The 19,406-nt window shown below is 33.5% G+C and overlaps 1 protein-coding gene across 3 annotated transcripts in view; it reads right to left on the bottom strand.

Annotated features, from left to right (window-relative positions):
• The window catches only part of SOS1 (SOS Ras/Rac guanine nucleotide exchange factor 1), a 131,106-nt gene that overhangs the window by 32,862 nt on the left and 78,838 nt on the right, over positions 1-19,406 (bottom strand). For all 3 annotated transcript variants that reach the window (XM_027555071.1, XM_027555070.1, XM_027555069.1), the window contains 3 exons: positions 11,181-11,308; positions 9,730-10,385; positions 739-820 (listed from right to left, as the gene is read on the bottom strand). In XM_027555071.1, the coding sequence (XP_027410872.1) occupies positions 739-820; positions 9,730-10,385; positions 11,181-11,308 (866 nt within the window). The remainder of the gene's footprint in view (positions 1-738; positions 821-9,729; positions 10,386-11,180; positions 11,309-19,406) is intronic.

Here is a 19,406-nt window from a genome sequence, read left to right on the forward strand (position 1 = left end):
ATAGAACAAACTAATGAAAAGATCAATTATATCAAATTATGCCAACAGAAAACTATAAATCTTTTCACTAGTCAGCACAATTAAGAAAGCACTGTAAAAATTACTAAGGATATACACAACAGTGAAAACAAATGAGGTATCTATAATGTAAAGACTAATTTTTTAAAAAGAAATGAATACTTGCTAAGATAAATAAAACTAGAAATGTAATAAGGAATAAAGAATATATGCAATGTCTAAAAAATAGGTATGATTATAAAGGTAAGGGAATGATATTAATTTTGGGCTTGTGTAATTACTCTAAATAAGCTAACATAAACTTTTTTAATGGTAAGTTTTGAAAAGTTGAGTGCCCTTTGGTTAGAAACACTTGTCTTGATTATAGTACTTGTTCACTCCATTCTCTTCAACATGTGGTATATTAAAAAAATTCTATTTAGAACATTTAGATCATTAAAAATTCAATTTCCAGAGCCTAAATTCTACATTTTTATAGTTCTTTAACCTGGTTAATTCTATAAATTTGAAATTTCACATACTGAGTTTCCATGTAAAAAATATTTTTATATTTAAATAATCAAAGCTAACATAGTAATATAAAACAAATGGTCTTCCAAGATATTTTCTTCTTAAAGTATTCTTGAACTAAAATGTAAAGCTCATTCAAAATATTTCTAAATCTTAGCTCAATCTCATTAAAAAAAGAACAAAGAACTTAAACATTTTAAAATGACAGACCTTTCTATTATAAGACTCAGTAGTTCTTGAGGTTTACAAAAGGATCTATATGTTGTAAGAAATGTCCGAACAAAATTGGGATCTATGAAGAAAAAGGAAAAATATCTTATTAAAACCTTTTATGAAGAATGATTAAAATTATTATTTACATTTCCAAAAGAGATTAAATAGTCAGCTCTTAAAGTCCCAAAGTGTTTTGACCACACAGGGTGCTTTGGACTTTGTAATCAATTGCTAGCTTTAGTTTCTTCCTAAATTAGTGGAAAAATCATTGACACTAAAATTTTACATCAACTTGTTTCTTGACCTCTGCACACTCTGACTAGCTGATATTAAAACTCATTATTGACCACAGGAATGCAAAGGGAAGAAAGGCAAAGCACAGAAGCAAGTTTCTACATGCTACCTGGATCTCAGAGCATCATCAGGTGGTTTCTCTCTTTCAAAAACACAGAGGCCACAGCAATAACCCATTACTTTTCCCTGCCATCCAGACTAATTTATCTAGGATTAGTTATCTAGATTTCTTTAAATCATGTCAACAGAGCATTCAACTGGAGATTAGATCTTATAATGTCGTTGATTAAGTTAAATTCAGTTTCTAAATTGTTTTATTTCCTAGAGGTCTTAATTAAAACCGCTAAAAGATGCTTACAAATAAACACCTGTAAGTTATTAAAACTATTCAATGTATGACAATATGTTGATTTGGCTCTGTTTACAACTTTTAATTACTTGCACTGCAAATAGACACAATGAGGGGGCTTTCCTGGTGGCTAAAGGCTGGACAAGACTGAGTGAGCATACACACAGACACAATTAGAGTTTCACCATAAGAGCCCAAGTCTTCAACTGCTTCCACGAAAAGGACCTACTTTTCATTCATACGTCCATGAAAGCACCTGCTTTTCATTCATCGTAAAGCAGGAAGCTGACCGAGTGTGCCCTGCCTATCCTAGTCTCGGACAGTATTCTCCCAACCTGTGGAGAAAGGCTGCTGTCACCAGCACGAGAGACCTGGTGGCTGGGGGACAACTTCCCATAACGGGGAAAAAAAACCACTCACCAGTCATTGTAACTCAAATTTCACCAATGTCCACATTTAGGTGTTAAGAGTCTTTAAAAAGGAGGAGGGGAGAATTCAGTAACTTGCGTTTTTTATTGGGAGTATCCTTTTCCTATTTCACATCACTATGGAATGGTAAGCTCTAATTTAATGATAAATTTATTGAGAGTAGCAACTAAATTTATTTTTGTTAGGCTACATACTATGGGTTCTTTATAAGAAATACTATATCTTTTATTAGCATAGAATATAGCAAGAATCAGAATTTATTTGCGTGGAAAACCTCTATTTAGTCTGACTTTTGTCTGATTAAGAATCACCCTAAATTTAGCCTGAAAGTAAAATAACTATATTAATTTCCCACCTGCCAAAATAAAATTCATGGATTTATCATAAAAATCTATTTCCAATATACTGGTATATGTGGTCATCAAGATAATGACCCGATTTAAATATCAGACAACCCTGAATTTAAGATTATAATACTTTAAGTTAGAGAAAAATTTACATAATAAAATATATTCATTTTAAATCCCCTCTTCTCCTTTAGCTTCATACCTTCTGAGGCTAGAGTGGGTTACTGATAAAAGTAATTTAAACAGATACAATCCTTTAGTAATTTCCTCTCTGTTGGTATTTTATTGTTTGTCTTCAGTTACAGAGTTCCTCAAACGTTAAAGACTAATGTCTCAACCAGAAGAAAAGATTTTAAAACAGAAGGCTGTACAAGATTTTAAAACAGAGATTTATATCGGTTTCATCACAATCCTCCCTTCCAAGAATCTTCTTCCTGTTCTGCAAATCTATATGTAAGGTGAGGCTACTCAAAACATCATGTATTTAGGAAGCAAAGTAGTGGCCACTGTAGAGATACTGAGCCAGACCTTACTTAGTACAGAGTGCTCCAAATATCCCAGAGCTGTCAAAATTAAGGGTGACCTCTCCCTTTCAAAAAAACAAAAGTTTAGTCTAAAAGTCTAAAATCAATATCCAGGTCCATTTCTTCTCAAATTCCACCTAAGTCAGGCTAAAAATTTGTGGGATATCAAAGCTACTTTTAAGTTGAAAAACAAAAAAAGCAAGCTCTTAGTAAATTAAAGTACGTTTTAAGAAAGTTGGCTATTTTTAAAGGTAAACTATTTTAGAACAGCCTTTGCAGCTTATACCAAAGCTTCTGGCCATCTCAGTACTCTACTAACTAATGAAGATGCTGGGAAAGTCACGGTGTGTCCCACTGCCACATCAGTCAAAAGGGATCGCATCAATTCCTGATGTCTGTTACGTAATGAATTCAAAGAGCACTCACATCATTCATTCCATGTCGTTTCTGTGAAGTGAGCAGGGTTGCTGCTGTTTGTCCCTTTCTACATAGGAGAGAAGTAACTGAGAGTTTTAAAGTCACACAGTGGAGTGACAGAAATGGAATTGGAATCTGGATGGTGTGTTTTCTGATTTATTGCTTTTTTCTCCCATATCACATAACCTCCTTGGATTAAAGGATTTTGTTAAGGTTTCCAAAGCTGTGAGATCTAACTATAAAGAGTGAATACACGAGTTATATAGTCACTATAGAAATTTACATAAATTATTAATTCAGAATAAAGCTGTAAACCGCTAATCTTGCTTGGTTAAAGGCACTGAAGTCACTGAAAAATTAGCAGTCTAATTGTGATTCTGTAATTCTTGTTAAGCCTTCTTCCAGATTTTAGGAAGGAGCAGCTGTACCTTCCTGTACACTGTACTCAGAAGAGGAGTTTTTCGAGCTGGCGGTGAAATAAACACTCCCACAAGCATCACTGTTGTATTAACTTCTGAAGTGACTCAAGTTTAAGTTGTTTTTAGCCTGATTAGAAATTAGAGCAGACTTGCCAAAAGGAAAAACCAGCAGAAGCTAAAAACAAACCAAGAAAATCTGGCAAAACTTTAAATACTTTCAAAAAACATCTTAAAGGCTGCATATATTCCCAGGCTTGAATTAATTCTGGCTCTATTTTTAGTCAAAAGCCATAGAAAATTGCTAATGAATGAAAAACTTATATTAAGGAAGGACATAACATCTATACTTGAAATTTTAACACAAAATATCACATTCCAGATGCTGTTTTTATTTCTATTGATTTCCCTGTTTCAGTGATAGTAGCACATATAATGCTACACTAACCACTGGAGACCTTTATCTTAATGATGAGATGAAAGCCCAAGATAATTAGATACTTAAAAAACCCATCAATAAGGACAGGTTATGTAATTTTGTAGAAAAATAAAGTACCTACTTCACATTTATCAGACAATGATAGAAGCTAAGTTTTACACTGCCTCTGATGGTTGCAGAGCAACAGTTATCTCCCTGTATTACAAAGTGATGTTTCAGAGACAGATGGAAGGCAAAAGCATTAAAAATACAAAAGCCATGCTATGCTGATTCGGTTTTAACCGAATATTTGTAAGCACAAATATTTGTGGAGAAAATGAAAATCAACTATTTTGATATTCTCCTCTTTTTGTTTCTTGCTAGTGAATGTAATTCCATAAACTTCTTTCTCAAACATAAATCCTAGTGGATTTCAATATGAGCAATGGTAGAAATGTCTTCTGTGGTTTTTCTTCATTTTAGGTACCACTCTTTTCTACTTGACTCTCAAAGCCCTGTACTAAGATTTCTATCCTACTCTGCTTCCCTGCCCTCTGTCTACCCAACCTCTCTGTATGTACAAATTATCTTCCAAGTTTACCATCGTGTCCCTTGTCTAGGCCCAGGTTATTTCAAGTAAGATATCTCCTATTTTCTGCTGGTCTTTAGCTGCCTGTCTCCCTCACTCTAAAGCTATTCTTTCATAATATTTTATTGTATATTTCTTGAAAATCTTAGGAAATCAGAATATAATTACTATAATGTTCAGAATACGGCATATTACATTTGAGGTGAAAAAGTTAATCCTTTTTTTCAACACATTTTTATTGGCAAGGTCAATACATTTTTATTGGCAAGGTCAATACATTTATGAAATATTTGTTACATAGAGTTATTTATGTAAACACCCCTCCCCCAACCACCATAGTGAAACACTGTTAATCAGGATGTCTGTTCATGTGATAATTCTCCCTTTAATATAGCCATTTAAAATGCCACAAGAAACAATAAGCTCCTCAACAAGGATTTATAAACAATCACTCTTGAATTCCTTAAAAAAGGAAACAGACGCTATGCTGACGCACAAACACTTAAAAAAAAAAATCAGAGTTTAAAAATAGTACAGCACTGCCCTATAGATCAAAAATTGTTCAAAAGTTGTTTTTAAGAGCTAAAACACCCAAACGGAGCTATAGAGAACACAAACTTCAAAGAAATCTAATGCAGTTTTTTTTGCAAAAATATAAGGGCCTAAAATAGCAGTAAATATTTTAAAGAAAAATATGAACTGGCTTAAGTTTTTTTTAATACCATTTTCTTTAAAACCGAAGTTCACCATGCATGGGAAACCCCTTTTCCCCACACTTTAAAATGAAAAGTTCTTTTTATATAATGTCAGATCTAATAAGAGACCCCCTACCTCAAAGTCATCTCATTTCTTTAAAAAAGATGATCAAAACCAGACACACCGTCTCCAAACATTTCTTTACACATGTTGTTTCAAAGTCTCAATAATGAATTTATACTAAATTATTTCCTGTAACTCTGGAATAGAACTGAAATTCCTACTTGCATCTCCTCCTTTTTATGCATATTGCTTTGTGTTTTCTTACTGTAAATAAAGGTCTCTTCATATCCTTGCCAGATCCAGAATGATACATCTAACAAGACAATGTCCCCCCACACCATTTCAGATGAATTCTGCAGTTCTGATGTAGTTAGCAAATTACTGTTATGCCCAGAAACACTGGATCTGCAGCACCATATATTAAATTCTACATAAGACTCTGTTGTAATCTTTTGAGCAACAATTAAGCACTTTCCAATTCACCTAAATTTACACAGCAAGTAACACCAACAGATTGGATTTTGTTAAAAACTAAAATTATAATGACCAACATCTAACTAAAAACTAAAATCTATGCATTAAAATGGAAGTTATCCATAGTTAGAATTTATTACCTATTTCAATAAGAAAAAACAGTACTCTGACTATATATTAGACCCATGTTTGCCCAGAAGTGAAGAGCCATTTATATTCCTGGTAATTCAAACCAAGCAAGCAATTCTATTTTTACTGTTCAATATACATAATAAAAATTATACTATAAAGATGAAAAAAAATTCACCTTGTATGAGTCAGTGTAACATGGCAGAAAATAAACTCTATTATTTAAAGAGTCAAGAAACCCGATTTCTCATACTCTTTCCTGCAATTAACTGATATGATTTCTGACAAGTCACATAACCTTCAAGGCCTTGGGTTTGGGTCTATAAAGTGAACGACTGAGCATTTAAGATCTAAGCTCTGTTTTATAAATTACTGTAAACACTTGAGTGATCAAGTTGACTGAAGCCACAGTGAAGTCTGAATTAAGGAAGGTTAAACAAGTTTTCTGTTTTTTGATGACAATGTCTGACCAAGCTATAATCTAAAAAATGTCTGTAAGTAGTGCTTATTAGTTACTGGATTTTTCTCATGTATTACAGCCAATGTCTTTTATTACAATTCTATACAGCATAATAAAAATATGCAGTCTAACTTTTAGCTTTTGTTTTAGTGCAAGCCACAACTCACACTGTATGTTCTGATAAAAAATACGTATCAAACTACCGAACCAAAATTAAATAGAGCAGACCAACAGTTCTTAAAACAAATGGTTAATCCATTATCACTGTGTGAGGACTCAGAGTCCAATTAAGCTGGAAAAGGTCTTAAAAAAATAGCTGTTTGAATGTTTTACAAGTTCGTACATGGTCTATTAAAAACACATTCTATGTTGCCAGTAATACATTTATCACAGACCTTACAGAAGTCAAACAAGCTAGTAATTAATACTTATTGGTATATATGGTAAACCACAGTTCATGAAAGCTGCTTGTGGATTTTAGTTACACTAGTAATATATTTATGACATAAGTTAAAATATTCTATTAATCTTCAAAATAAAATAGAAAAGAAAAATGTCAAAAAAAAAAACTTAGCTATAATACTCTAAACCCAACACTGGCTTTTTATTCCTCAAGAAATTAATGAAAGGAATTTTTTAAAAACTTTAACATTTTAAAAAAGTAAAAAGATCTTGTCAATTTAAATTTGGATACACTTAACTCTGCAAAGTTCTATAAATTTAGAAAGCTGAGTGCATATTAATTAGAAGTTACTTAAGTTATTCTGTTTAAAAGCTAAAGATTAATATAAATGAGGGTGACTATCAAAAGTAACTAATAAAACACCATAGCAAATGTGCTATGTCTATAGATTTGGTGAGCACTGTGTATATTGAGGAGAAGATTGCCAAGACTAAAGAAAAACTATCAGCTATGCTTGTTAAGTTTTGTTTAACTTAACAAAAAATAAATAAAAGGTCTCTAGAAAAGAAATATTTAATTGTAGTGCTATAACTACTTATTAACAATCATAAGGTAGTTCTGTGAAATAAAGCAAGCAGTAAAGAATATTTTTATCACTAACAGTAGCGCTTTAAGGAAAACAATTATATTAAAAAATTTGAAATTTGAAAATATTTTTGAAATCAAATACCACTTGACTTGATAGGAAACACTGGTAAATCTTCTTTAGCACCTGCCACTTGTACTGCTCTACAGAAGAAAAAAGAGTAGAGCTTCTGTCTCACAAACACAGATTAAAATCTAAGGATTAATTATACTCTCAATAGTCTAAGAACCCAAAACAAAGGTATTTAAAATAAAATGATGAATACTTTAGAATGTTTAGGCTAAAAATTTCTGTGAATCTTCTAAGATACAAAAATCAGAATAATGTGGCAAGAAGAACAATTTGAACTTTCATATCCTTAAAAATGCCTTAAGAAGGACCAAAGAAATAACTGTTTTGCAACCATAAATTTCTGGTAATTGAATAAGATAGTTTTTAAGCTGTATTCTAGATCTTAAAGTTGATGGTGATCAGCTAAATAGATGGGTCGTATTTACTACTGAAATTGCACCTATCAAAATTAGTTTCACATGTAAAAAAAGATGACATAATAATGTATTTATTTTTCATGAAAATCCTAGGCAGCTTATTTAAATTTTCTATACTTGGATTTATTTTTTATTTTTGTGTCAGCAAAATGAATACCTGACTACATAAGTTTCTAAGTGAAAAATCAATAGTAAAAGTGATTAATTAATAAAATCAATTTTACTAAAAAGAGTAAAAATCCCAGAGTCTTTTTTTATTATCATCAACATGTTTCAGTTACTGCCTGCTTACTACCAAATGGCATATGCTTAAAAAGCCTAAACTGCTTTTAAAATTACCTATGGGGGGAAAAAAACACTATCATTTTACAACAGAAAATATTAGCAAAAGAACTACCAAATAGAGTCCAAATAAAAACTAAAAACAAAACACGGGCTTATTTATCCCAGACATGTGGAGATAATGAAAGAGATCATATTTATAACATGCTTTGAGATCATGGAAACAAAATTATAATTTTACTTTTTTGCAAGGTGGCCCTGATAGTTTCCAGGCAATATGAGTAGTTCTGACCAGGTATTTAATAAATTAAACAGATTAACAGTGTTGAATACCATTCATCTTTATTACAGTGGATTACAGTTAACGGATATTCTTAAAAGTTTAATTGAACTGGTGCCAGAATAGTTTCCAGAGAGAACTAAGAGCCCATTTGAAGAACTTTAAAAACTGGGAAATTTCCCCAGAAACACACGTATCCTAGAGATAGAAATATATTTAAGCAAAAAGTCTGGAGATGGAGGTTAACTTATACATTCAACTATTTTAAGACCAGCACTTTTAAGAGTTATGTTTGATTTTATATATATCTTTGTAATAAAAGCATTCTTTGAAAGTAAGTTTACTAAGAGCTTTCACCTTAGTATTTCATTTATTCTTTCCAACAATATTCTAAGATAGCTGTTGTGATGTTGATTTTTGAGATGAAAACTACACTACTTCTGAAACCTTAAGAAACTGTGATAGAGTGAGGGTGTGAACCTAAATTTAGTGCTCTTTCCACAGTATTTTATAATCCTCAAAATTCCTACTATGTAGGGAAGCTGAGGAAAACTGGAGTATCATCTGTTACCTTATTAGAAGAAATAAAATTAAAGAATCGACCATTACATTTGTTCCTTACCTCCCAAACACTATATTTGATTCAGCCCACTTAGAGACAAACATGTCTCAACACTCTAGGAAACCTCCAAACCCCTATGTTTATCTCTAAAAATTGCCATAATAAGGTACATTGTTTTCTAAATAATATCAGTTGTAAAAAAATCCTGAAAATTTAAAAGACCCCAGGATTGCTAAATTTAATAAATTTTAGGAATGGAAATTAAGAAAAAGCAATGCTGTATATATTTGTACTACTGGTACAGTTTTGGTAATGGATACATAACATATATTAGAATTTTTACTTATTTTATAATCCCAGTAATGAAAGAGAAAAAAGACGTAAAGGAGTAAAACAATTTTTAGATCCTAATGATGACTGATTTATCACTAGTTTCAGTCTTATTTTTGCCACTGGCTAACTGGGTAAATTTAGCCCAGTAACTTTATTTGTAACTCTGATTGTCAAGTTAAAATAACATACGTAAATGTGGTAGAAAAATTATAAAATATCATAGAAATATAAAGTGGCAGTCTTTTTAGTCAAAGGAAAATGAACTCTGACAATGCGGAGGTCTTTTGTTGTCAGTTTGCTTTCTATTTTAGGCACAATGACCTGTGCAACAAAGAAAAATCAGCCTGAAGGAGGAGAATAAAAGAGACAGGCAAGTTCGTATGTCTTACCTGCATACATGTGGTATGTGAGCCTCTCTATAAGTTTAATAACGGTTCCTGCCTTGATAATTGGAATTCCAGCTTTGGGCTGCACGTTTTCTTCAAATATGATATTTTCTTCAGAGTCAGGCTCTGCAAATCTATAAACGTCAGCACTAGGGAGCCTCATCTGCTCCTCCTTTTCTTCCTGCAGCATGGTCACATCAAGCATTCTTTCCAGGGTACTCCGGTACTGTAAAGATATCAATGCTGCCATCCAATTGTTCTTCTCTTCAGCTGACTTGGCAGAAAATATAACACTATTTTCATCTTTTAAAATTATTTCAAAAGCATGCTTGTACTCACTGGTGTCATCTTTGTCATTAATTTGTACCTTTCTCATAAAAAACTTTTCTTTAAGACGATATTCTGCATTGCTAGCACCAGGTAGTCTTGGCTGCCCATGATTTGATTTACAGCAAATCATTAAGCCATCAAAGAGAAATATGTGTCTCTCATGTTTGGCTCCTACACGTGTAAGAGTTCCTTCCATTATAAACTCATTGCAACACTGTCCAATGTCTTTTCCCTCCCAACCATCAATATTCTTCTGAATCTCGTTCATTTTCTTGATTGCTAGTTGTTTCCCCTTCATTTGCTGACTATAAAACCGACATGCAGATTCACTGGGATAAAGGAAAAAAACACTGTTAGTACAAAGATGACAGGGAATCTATAATTCATGAATATTAACGACAGTGCTAAAGCATATTTTTAAAAGTTGCACTGTGAAGGTTTTCACTGAATCTCCAAATATATTAGTGTTACAAAGTTGCACAATTTTGGAAACTAAAGCAACACATTAGAGACATTTTTTTTAGTGCTCTAAAAAGAACAGCTGACTATTGACAAAAATCTACCCTATATATTTAGCTACAGAATGATTATTTCTACCATGGCTACTAAATATTTAGAATGACAAGTATTACAAAGTAGCCCAATACAGTGAAAAAAAAAGTAAGAGATTAAAAAATTTATCTAGAAATGCTTAAGTAGACAATACCTAAAGCTAAAAACCATGCACTTATTATAATTAGGAAACTGGAAGCGTATTATCTGAATTAATACCTCGAGTTACATAATCCCTAAAATAAAGGCCACTACTGATTTTACTTTGACAGAACAACGTTGTTGACATAAATCTACCCAATACATTTGCTCTAGCTCTCCTTTAGCTTACCAGTTGACTCTCAGGAGGTCTTGTCTGGGAGTATGCAAGGAAAATGCACAAATATGAAAGGTTTTTCAAACAATAACAAATTCTCTTGGCTTTGATGTCACTTCCTCTGAAAGACCAAGCTTGTCACTAAAAGTATTTTCTTCATTGTTTACTTGAGGAGGGACCAGGGATCCCTGAATTTATACCACAGTATTGAGGGTGAAAAGGAGGATTATTTTTAAAAAAAAGTGAAAATATTCACCTAAGTCTTCGTTTTGCAAGACTTTTAGAACATATTTTTTCCATACCACTCTGAACATTAAGCAAAGCTGTTATTGCTTGTTTCAAACATTCTTTGTCTTCTTGATCCTCACTCTTTTCTTCTAACTGCTGCAAAGTTACAAATGACAAATCTGAATTAACAGAACAGTTCTGGATAAAAATAAAACCCATTTTATTGATAAAGATAACACTGACTCAACTCTTTCTGCTGCAATTAAAATTTTAGTGTGTCATAAAATACATTATTCTTTTTAAAAGTCTTTTTCTTCTAATATGTATTACTATCCGTATGACTATGGAACCTAGTTTTCCTAGATTTTGAGTAAAACTAGTAAAATATATGTCAGTGAAACTCAAGCACATTTTCAATTACTGACTAAAGATACTACATGTGCCAGCAGAAAAAGTAAAGTAGAAACTGTTAAAAGATGTCACACCTTCTGACAGGCAGCAATGTGCATTTTTTCAGACAAATATTACTGAAAAGAAATGAGGAATATAAATTATATTTTTAACTATCACAGGTCTTGGAACAGCAGTAGATACATAGGTGAGATTTTTTTTTTTTAAGTTGTGTAATTTGGTCTTAGATTTCTGATTGCCACATTACTGTTCTCAGCAATAGAATGCTTAAGAAAGATGCTTAAAAATACAGAGAAGGATGCAATATAGTATAAAGGCAGTTGAAGATACAAGGCCTAAGATCAAAATTTGACTCTTACTTTCTGCGTGAATTTGGGGCAAGTTATTTGATTGAGTCCCACTTTTCCTATCTGTCAAATGAGGCTTATAAAAAGCCTGCTTTGCTTATTTTATGGGGTTGCTATTAAAAGTCAAAGCACTCTGAAAAAAATCAAAGTCCTTTGTAAAATAGTAATGTACAACATTATTGTAAACTGCTTTCCTTTATAATTTAACTACAGAATTAACATTAGTATCATGAAGAACTTTGTCAGTATTCACATGTGAAGATTTTGAGTAAAAGTAGCAATGTATATGTTAGTGGAACTCAAGCACATTTTCAAATACTAGCTAAAGATACTACATGTGCCAGACAGAAAGTCTGTACTTAACAGGATTGAGTCATTAATAATTACTAATAATCAATATGACAAGGTGGTGGTAATTCAAGCAAGCAATTAACTGAGGTATAAGTGACAATGATTCAGTAACCTTATAAATCTGTGGCTACCAAAGAGAAGTTAAGAAATAACATATATTAACAGAGTTTTCATGCAACATTTGAGAACACTCACTCTCTATCATAAATGAAAAAGACTTGAGAAATAAAACCATAAAAATTTCAAAGTAACTTAGAAAGGCTTACTTTTCAATGAGCTTCATTATCCATTAGCACTGGGTTGGCCAAAAAGTTCATCTGGGTTTTTAAGATATTACAGAAAAACCCAAACAAACTTTTTTGCCAACTCAACACTTTAAGAGCCTTATGTTCAAGAGGCGTTTCTTAAAGACTAATAATACATTCTTTTTTGTTTCAACTGATACAGGTTACACACACATGTGTGTGTGTCTACTAATGACCTATGAAAAGTAAACATATTCAATGCTCCAAACCATTTTTATAAAAATAATTTACTTAAAATATCTTAATGCTCAAATATTCCAGAAGTAACAAATATAAAACATCAGGTCTTATTATTCAGATTTCTTATATCCATTATTTAAAATTCACTGAGGCATAATCCACCCTCTCTGGAAATTTAGTCTCATTTGTGTTAAACAAAACAAAAATCTAGTCACAAAATTTCCAACATAAAAAGGGTTACGGAGGAGACAGTTTTTAAAGGATAAGAGACTTAAAAATAGATACATTAAAAAATGCAAATACTTTTTATTCATAGTGTTCCTCTTCACTATGGTCAGCTATATCTATATTAAAGAAAGCCAATGGCCAAGTTTTCATGAAGATAAAAGGTTTTTACTTAAGGGTAGGCTGAAAGCTGGATTCTGGGTAATCTTTCAAAGTATCTTCCATCTCTATTGGGCTTCCCTTGTGGCTCAGCTGGTAAAGAATCTGCTGCAATGCGGGAGACCTGGGTTCAATCCCTGGGTTGGGGAGCTCCACTGGAGAAGAAAATGGCAACCCGCTCCAGTATTCTTGCCTGGAGAAGCCCATGGACAGAGGAGCCTGGCGGGCTACAGTCCACAGGGCCGCAGTCAGACACTACTGAAGCAACTTAGCACACAACAGAATATTAGAGTCCTTTATATTCTATCCTTTGATTTTTTAATATCATTAATTCAGGCAAAAATACTGGAAGTCATATAAGACACACAATTCTAACACACATAAAAAGAACTTTCAAAGTAACAGATTCATTTAGACATGCATTTGATTTTCTATTCTAAAAAATGTTTTAAATTTCTGAGTCATGTTCTCTACCATTAACTATAGCATTTCATGGGGCTTTCCTGGTGGCTCAGATGGTAAAGAATCTGCCTGCCATGCAGGAGACCTGCATTTGATCCCTGGTTGGGAAGATCCTCTGGAGGAGGGCATGGCAGTCTACTCAAGTATTCTTGCCTGGAGAATCCCATGGACAGAGGAGCCTGACAGGCTACAGTCCATCGGTTTGCGTAATATTTACCTTTATAGCATCAGTCAAGCATCTAAAACAAATTTCAATGTAATAAATGACTTTTCTTATAAGCATTCTTTGCTTCTTTTACTTAACACAGCTGATTTAAACTGGGCATTGGTGAAGAATAATTCAAGTTAACTATCACCAAAGGGGTAGCTTATTGTTGCTACAGAAATAAACCAAGGGCAATTAGTATGTAAATGAAACTTTACAAAGCAGCATCTTCTTGTTACCAAAGTGATATCCATGCTTTTCATGGGGGCCTATTTAATAACATTATCTAACAGCAATTTCATTTTACAAATGACTGTTTACTAAATAGTTAAAAAATTTTTCAAGTCCTGATGATATATTGCCATATATGAGAATATACTTAACCTTATCCGGAGAATCATATTCTAAAGCACAATGGTAACTCATAATGACCTATAGATATGACTAAATTTACATTTTCAAAAGAAAGGAGTCACTTTCACCAGTGATTTTGGGTGGGGAGGAATCCTTTAGAAATAAATAGAAGAGGCAGTAGTCAACATAGTATATTGTGTGCCCAAAGGAAACCCTGAGAAATTGAGCACTGAAGAATTGATGCTTTTGAACTGTGGTGCTGAAGATGGCTCTTGAGAGTCTCTTGGACTGCAAGGAGATCAAACCAGTCAATCCTAAAGGAAATCAGTCCTGAATATTCATTGGAAGGACTGATGCTGAAGCTGAAACTCTAATACTTTGGCCACCTGATGCGAAGAACTGACTTATTGGAAAAGACCCTGATGCTGGAAAAGACTGAAGGTGGGAGGAGAAGGGGACAGCAGAGGATGAGATGGTTGGATGGCATCATCGACTTGATGGACATGAGTTTGAGTAACCTCCAGGAGTTGGTGATGGATAGGGAAGCCTGGTGTGCTGCAGTCCATGGGGTCGCAAAGAGTTGGACACGACTGAGTGACTGAACTGAACTGAACTAAGAGGCTAAAAACTGGAAAAAGATAATTCACAATAGTATTCAGTAGATGAATAAAATTAACAATCGGTTTATACATAAAAAAATAAAGTGTTGAACCTGACACAATTTTATGAGTCCAACTCACAAACAAATTGTCCAATTCACAATCAAATAATGCCTTCTCTTAAAAAACACAAACTTGAATCTATATGCTTTTATTTCTAGAAATTAGTTTTCTCCAACATGAAATAATATAAAATGAAGGAACTGCCAATTACTTGATGATGGAGGCAGGCAGGACCAGAACCCAGGAGTCTCAACTCTCAGCCCTTTTCAATATACTATCCAGGGAACTGAAAAGACTGTAAATACCTGTTTAAAAAATATTCATCAAATAAAACATTCCATTCAAATGGTAAACTGCAATGCATAAGGATGACAAAATATATCATCGAGGAATAAACACTGTAGTATAACTAAATTGCTGTGCTGTACACCTGAAACTTACACACTATTGTAAACCAACTGTACTTTTATAATTTTTAAAAAATATATATTAATATAATTAAGATTTGGAAAATAAAGATTTATCTTTATCTTAAATATTATATGTACATATAAGATTTCATCACAAAATGTGAGAACAAAAGCAAAGACGGGAATCATGAAGTAAATTTCATAACAGGAAGGTCCTTCCTTTCCCTCCAAAAGTTATTTTTTGAGTCAAAAAATAATTTCATATATGCAGATAATTCTACAATACATAAAATTTCAACCAGTATATGATTTTAATGATATTAACAAAATTTGATCTTTTTTACTTAACCCTCATTTTCTCCCAAGACAAGTGAGGAGATGATCATTTTCAAAATGGTATATATTACATGAAATAAATAGTATAACAGTAAAATAGTATAATTCTTCAATAATTGTAATTTAAATGAAATAGTATCTTTATTAAATTAGTCAATGGTTGAATACATAAAAAGTAAATCTTAAAATATAAATTCTAACATGACATAGTTCACTATTAGGAAAGAAAAGCAAAATGCTCAAAGATTTTGAGGAAAGTCACAAGTCTTCTTAAGATAATTAAAGGGTCTTTTGTACATTTTTAGAAACTATTTAGAATATTAACAGTAGCTGACTGGAAAAAGACTCAAAAGGGCAGTCTACAGAAGACTTCCAGTAAAGTTCCAATCAGAATTAATTTAACAAATATTTAATTAACCATCTATCATTCATGAAAGAAAGTGAAAGTCGCTCAGTCGTGTCTCTTCTCAATCCCATGGACTGTAGACTGTCAGGCTCCTCTTGGGGATTCTCCAGGCAGGAATACTGGAGTGGGTAGCCTTTCCCTTCTCCAGGGGATCTTCCCGACCCAGGAATTGAACCAGGGTCTCCTGCATTGCAGGAGAATTCTTTACCAGCTGAGCTACCAGGGAAGCCCCTCTCATTCATAAGTAATAAAAATATGATAATGAGCAAGCGAAATCTGGTCACTGCTGTTACAGCTTAGAGTGTTAAAGAGAAGACAAACGAACAACAAAAGGATATAATGGGGAAACAGGGCATTCTGGAAATATACAGCAAGAATCCCTAACCTAATAAAGGGACAGAAGAATATAGCAAAGAAGGCTGCCAGAAAGAAATGACTATAAGGTTTGAAGGATAAGAATGGTTTAGCCATGGGGCAAAAGAGGTACAAAAAAATGTATTAGGCAGAGGAAATAGCTTGTTAATTCAAAGAGTTATTTAGGGCCAACATTGAGAGAAATGAGGCTGAAGAGTAGAACTTGGTGAGTGGGAAGGAGTTAGGGGTGGACAGAAGTGATGGGTCAAGATACTGGAGAAGTCAACAATAACCAAGCCAGGACTGTAATCCTTATTAGGAACTTGAACATTAACCTGGGTCAATGGGGAGCCATTAAGGATTTTAAGCAAATGGCAACCCACTCCAGCATTCTTGCCTCGAAAATCCCGCAGAAGGAGGAGCCTAGTAGCCTACAGTCCACAGGGTCGCAAAGAGTCGGACACAATTGAGCGACTTCACTTCACAATGCTATCAAATCTGCATTTTAGAAAGACAGCTTTGGTTTGGTTACCAGTCAACAGCAAATTGGGGGATGGGGTGGGGATGAGACTAAAAGGAGATTTGTGATAACCCAGATGAGATGATCGTGGCTCTAGAGTACTGAGAAGAAATGAACAGAAGATGAAATCAAAAGATCCTTTTCAAGAATGAAAAGGACCTATTTGGTCACTAGGGGGCTTTTCTGATGGCCCAGCGAGTAAAGAATCTGCCTGCAATGCAGGAGACACAGGAGACACCGATTCAATCCCTGAATCTTGAATATCCCCTGGAGGCAGCAATGGCAACCCACTCCAGTATTCTTGTCTGGAAAATCCTATGGAGAGAGGAGACTGATGGGCTATAGTCCATGGGGTTGCAAAGAGCTGGATACGACTGAGCAACTAACACACACACACACACACACACACACACACACACACAAAGTGGATGTGATGTGGAAAATGGCAGAGAAGAGTTGAGGACTTCCAGGTCTCTATTTTGAGTAACCAAATGGATAGTGGGACCACTTCACCAAGTGAATGAACACAGAACGAGTGGTTTTGCTGGGCAAGATGAGGAGTTTTCAAGAAAGTGAATTTGATTTGCTTACACAATAAATAAGCACAGCTGGTCAAAAGACAGGTGGACAATAAACAGCCTACACTGCGCCATTTCCTTTTCCATGCCCCTCTCTTCATTTAATCTCTTTAATCTTATTGAAATCAGCATAAATTCCTGATTTTCTTCATGCTACTAAAAGTAACCTTTGGATTGACACATTTATTATCTGACAGCAAAGGGGTCACTGCTTTTTCTAGGTAAACTTCATGAGTAAATGATAAGATGGGACTGGGGGAGGGGAAGGGTGTGACAGGGTTCAGGACATACTATTCCCCAATCTGGCACCTTGGTATACTGAATACTTTAAAAGTTGAAGAAGTTTGAGAAAATAAGGGAAAATAAGGGAAAGAGAAGGTCAGTGACCTTCCCGGTTCTATTTTCTCAAGTTCCTTCAGTTTAAAATACTCAATATGTAAGGTTCCTGTGTCACGTAAAACTTACATTAAATAAATCTGTATGCTTTTCTCCTGTTAATTTTTGTCAGTTTCCTTTTCAGACCCAGCCAGAGACTCTAAAAGGGTTGAGGAAAAAACTGTCCTCCCCTACAGGTGCTTGGGAAAGGAAATAATTTGAAAAAATAAAAAAGCATATTGTAATGGAGAGCAGTATGGCTTGTTAATTGTATCTCAATAAAGGTGTTTCTTTAAAAAGTAATAATTTAATACTTTTAGCTAACTATATGCTCTTTAATTTTCTGTGTATCTATTAAAGTGAAAGTGTTAGTCGCTTAGTCGTGTCTGACTCTTTATGACCCCACAGCCTGTAGCCAGCCAGGCTCCTCTGTCCATGGAATTCTCCAGGCAAGAATACTAGAGTGTGTAGCCATTCCCTTCGCCAGGGTATCTTCCCAACCGAGGGATCGAATCCCGATCTCCCACACTGCAGGCAGATTCTTTACTGTCTGAGCCACCAGGGAAGCCCATATACCTATTAAAATGGGCTTTAAATGGTCTTAGCCATCATACTGATGGTAAGTTCAGTTTCCAGTCTGAAACATGCAGTTATCAAAGAAAGACTTGGCAAGATTATATGGTTTTAAAAAGGTAAATGGCAACTCTACTTAATGCTCTGTGGTAACCTAAATGAGAAGGGAATCTAAAAAGAGGGGATATAAGTATATGTATAGCTGATTTACTTTGCTGTACAGCAGAAACTAATATAACACTGAAAATTTTATTACACTCCAATAAAATTAATTTAAAAATAAAAAAACATAATTAAAAGAATCTGTAAAATGTAAAATATAATTTTTTTAATTAAAAAATTTAAAAATCAAAGTGACTATACATCGGTATGCATTGGTCCAAAAAAAAAAAAAGTAAACGGATTCATTAAAATATCTACAGCAGTTCTTAAGATTTTGCTAAATTGGTTTTATTTACCCCTTTTGTATGGAAAATTACAATTAATACAAACATTAAGTATATAATAAGAATTAAAACCGTCTATGAAAAAGTTTTTCAGTATTTCTGAACAAAAGAATGATAGAGACAGATAATGATAAAAGTATTATTATCTATTAGTAAAATAATTACCAGTTAAATATTACAGTGTTAGAAATTCTGAAAACTTTTTAAAACAGCGAAGCACTTAATGAAAGAAAAGATCTTACAACTTAGAAAAAGAAAGAAACTGAAATATAACTCAAAGACCAAAATGCTGGTGAATAATGTTACCAAGCTCCTTTCATTCTGACTTAAAACCAATTTTTTTGTAATAAGGCCAAATTTATTTTTATTTTTAACTTAAAGAAAAGGAGAGAGTTTGGTGAATTTCCTGCTAAAAAAGTGGGATAAAACTGAATACAGTGTTTATTTGATGAAGTCATAACACAACAGCAAAAAAAGAAAAACAAGGATAGCCGTTTCCAAGTATCACTATTACGCTTTCATACTGAAGTAATCCTGCTGCTGCTAAGTCAATTCAGTCGTGTCCGACTCTGTGCAACCCCATAGACGGCAGCCC

Source organism: Bos indicus x Bos taurus, chromosome 11, assembly GCF_003369695.1.
Source record: "Bos indicus x Bos taurus breed Angus x Brahman F1 hybrid chromosome 11, Bos_hybrid_MaternalHap_v2.0, whole genome shotgun sequence".
NCBI lineage: Eukaryota > Metazoa > Chordata > Mammalia > Artiodactyla > Bovidae > Bos > Bos indicus x Bos taurus.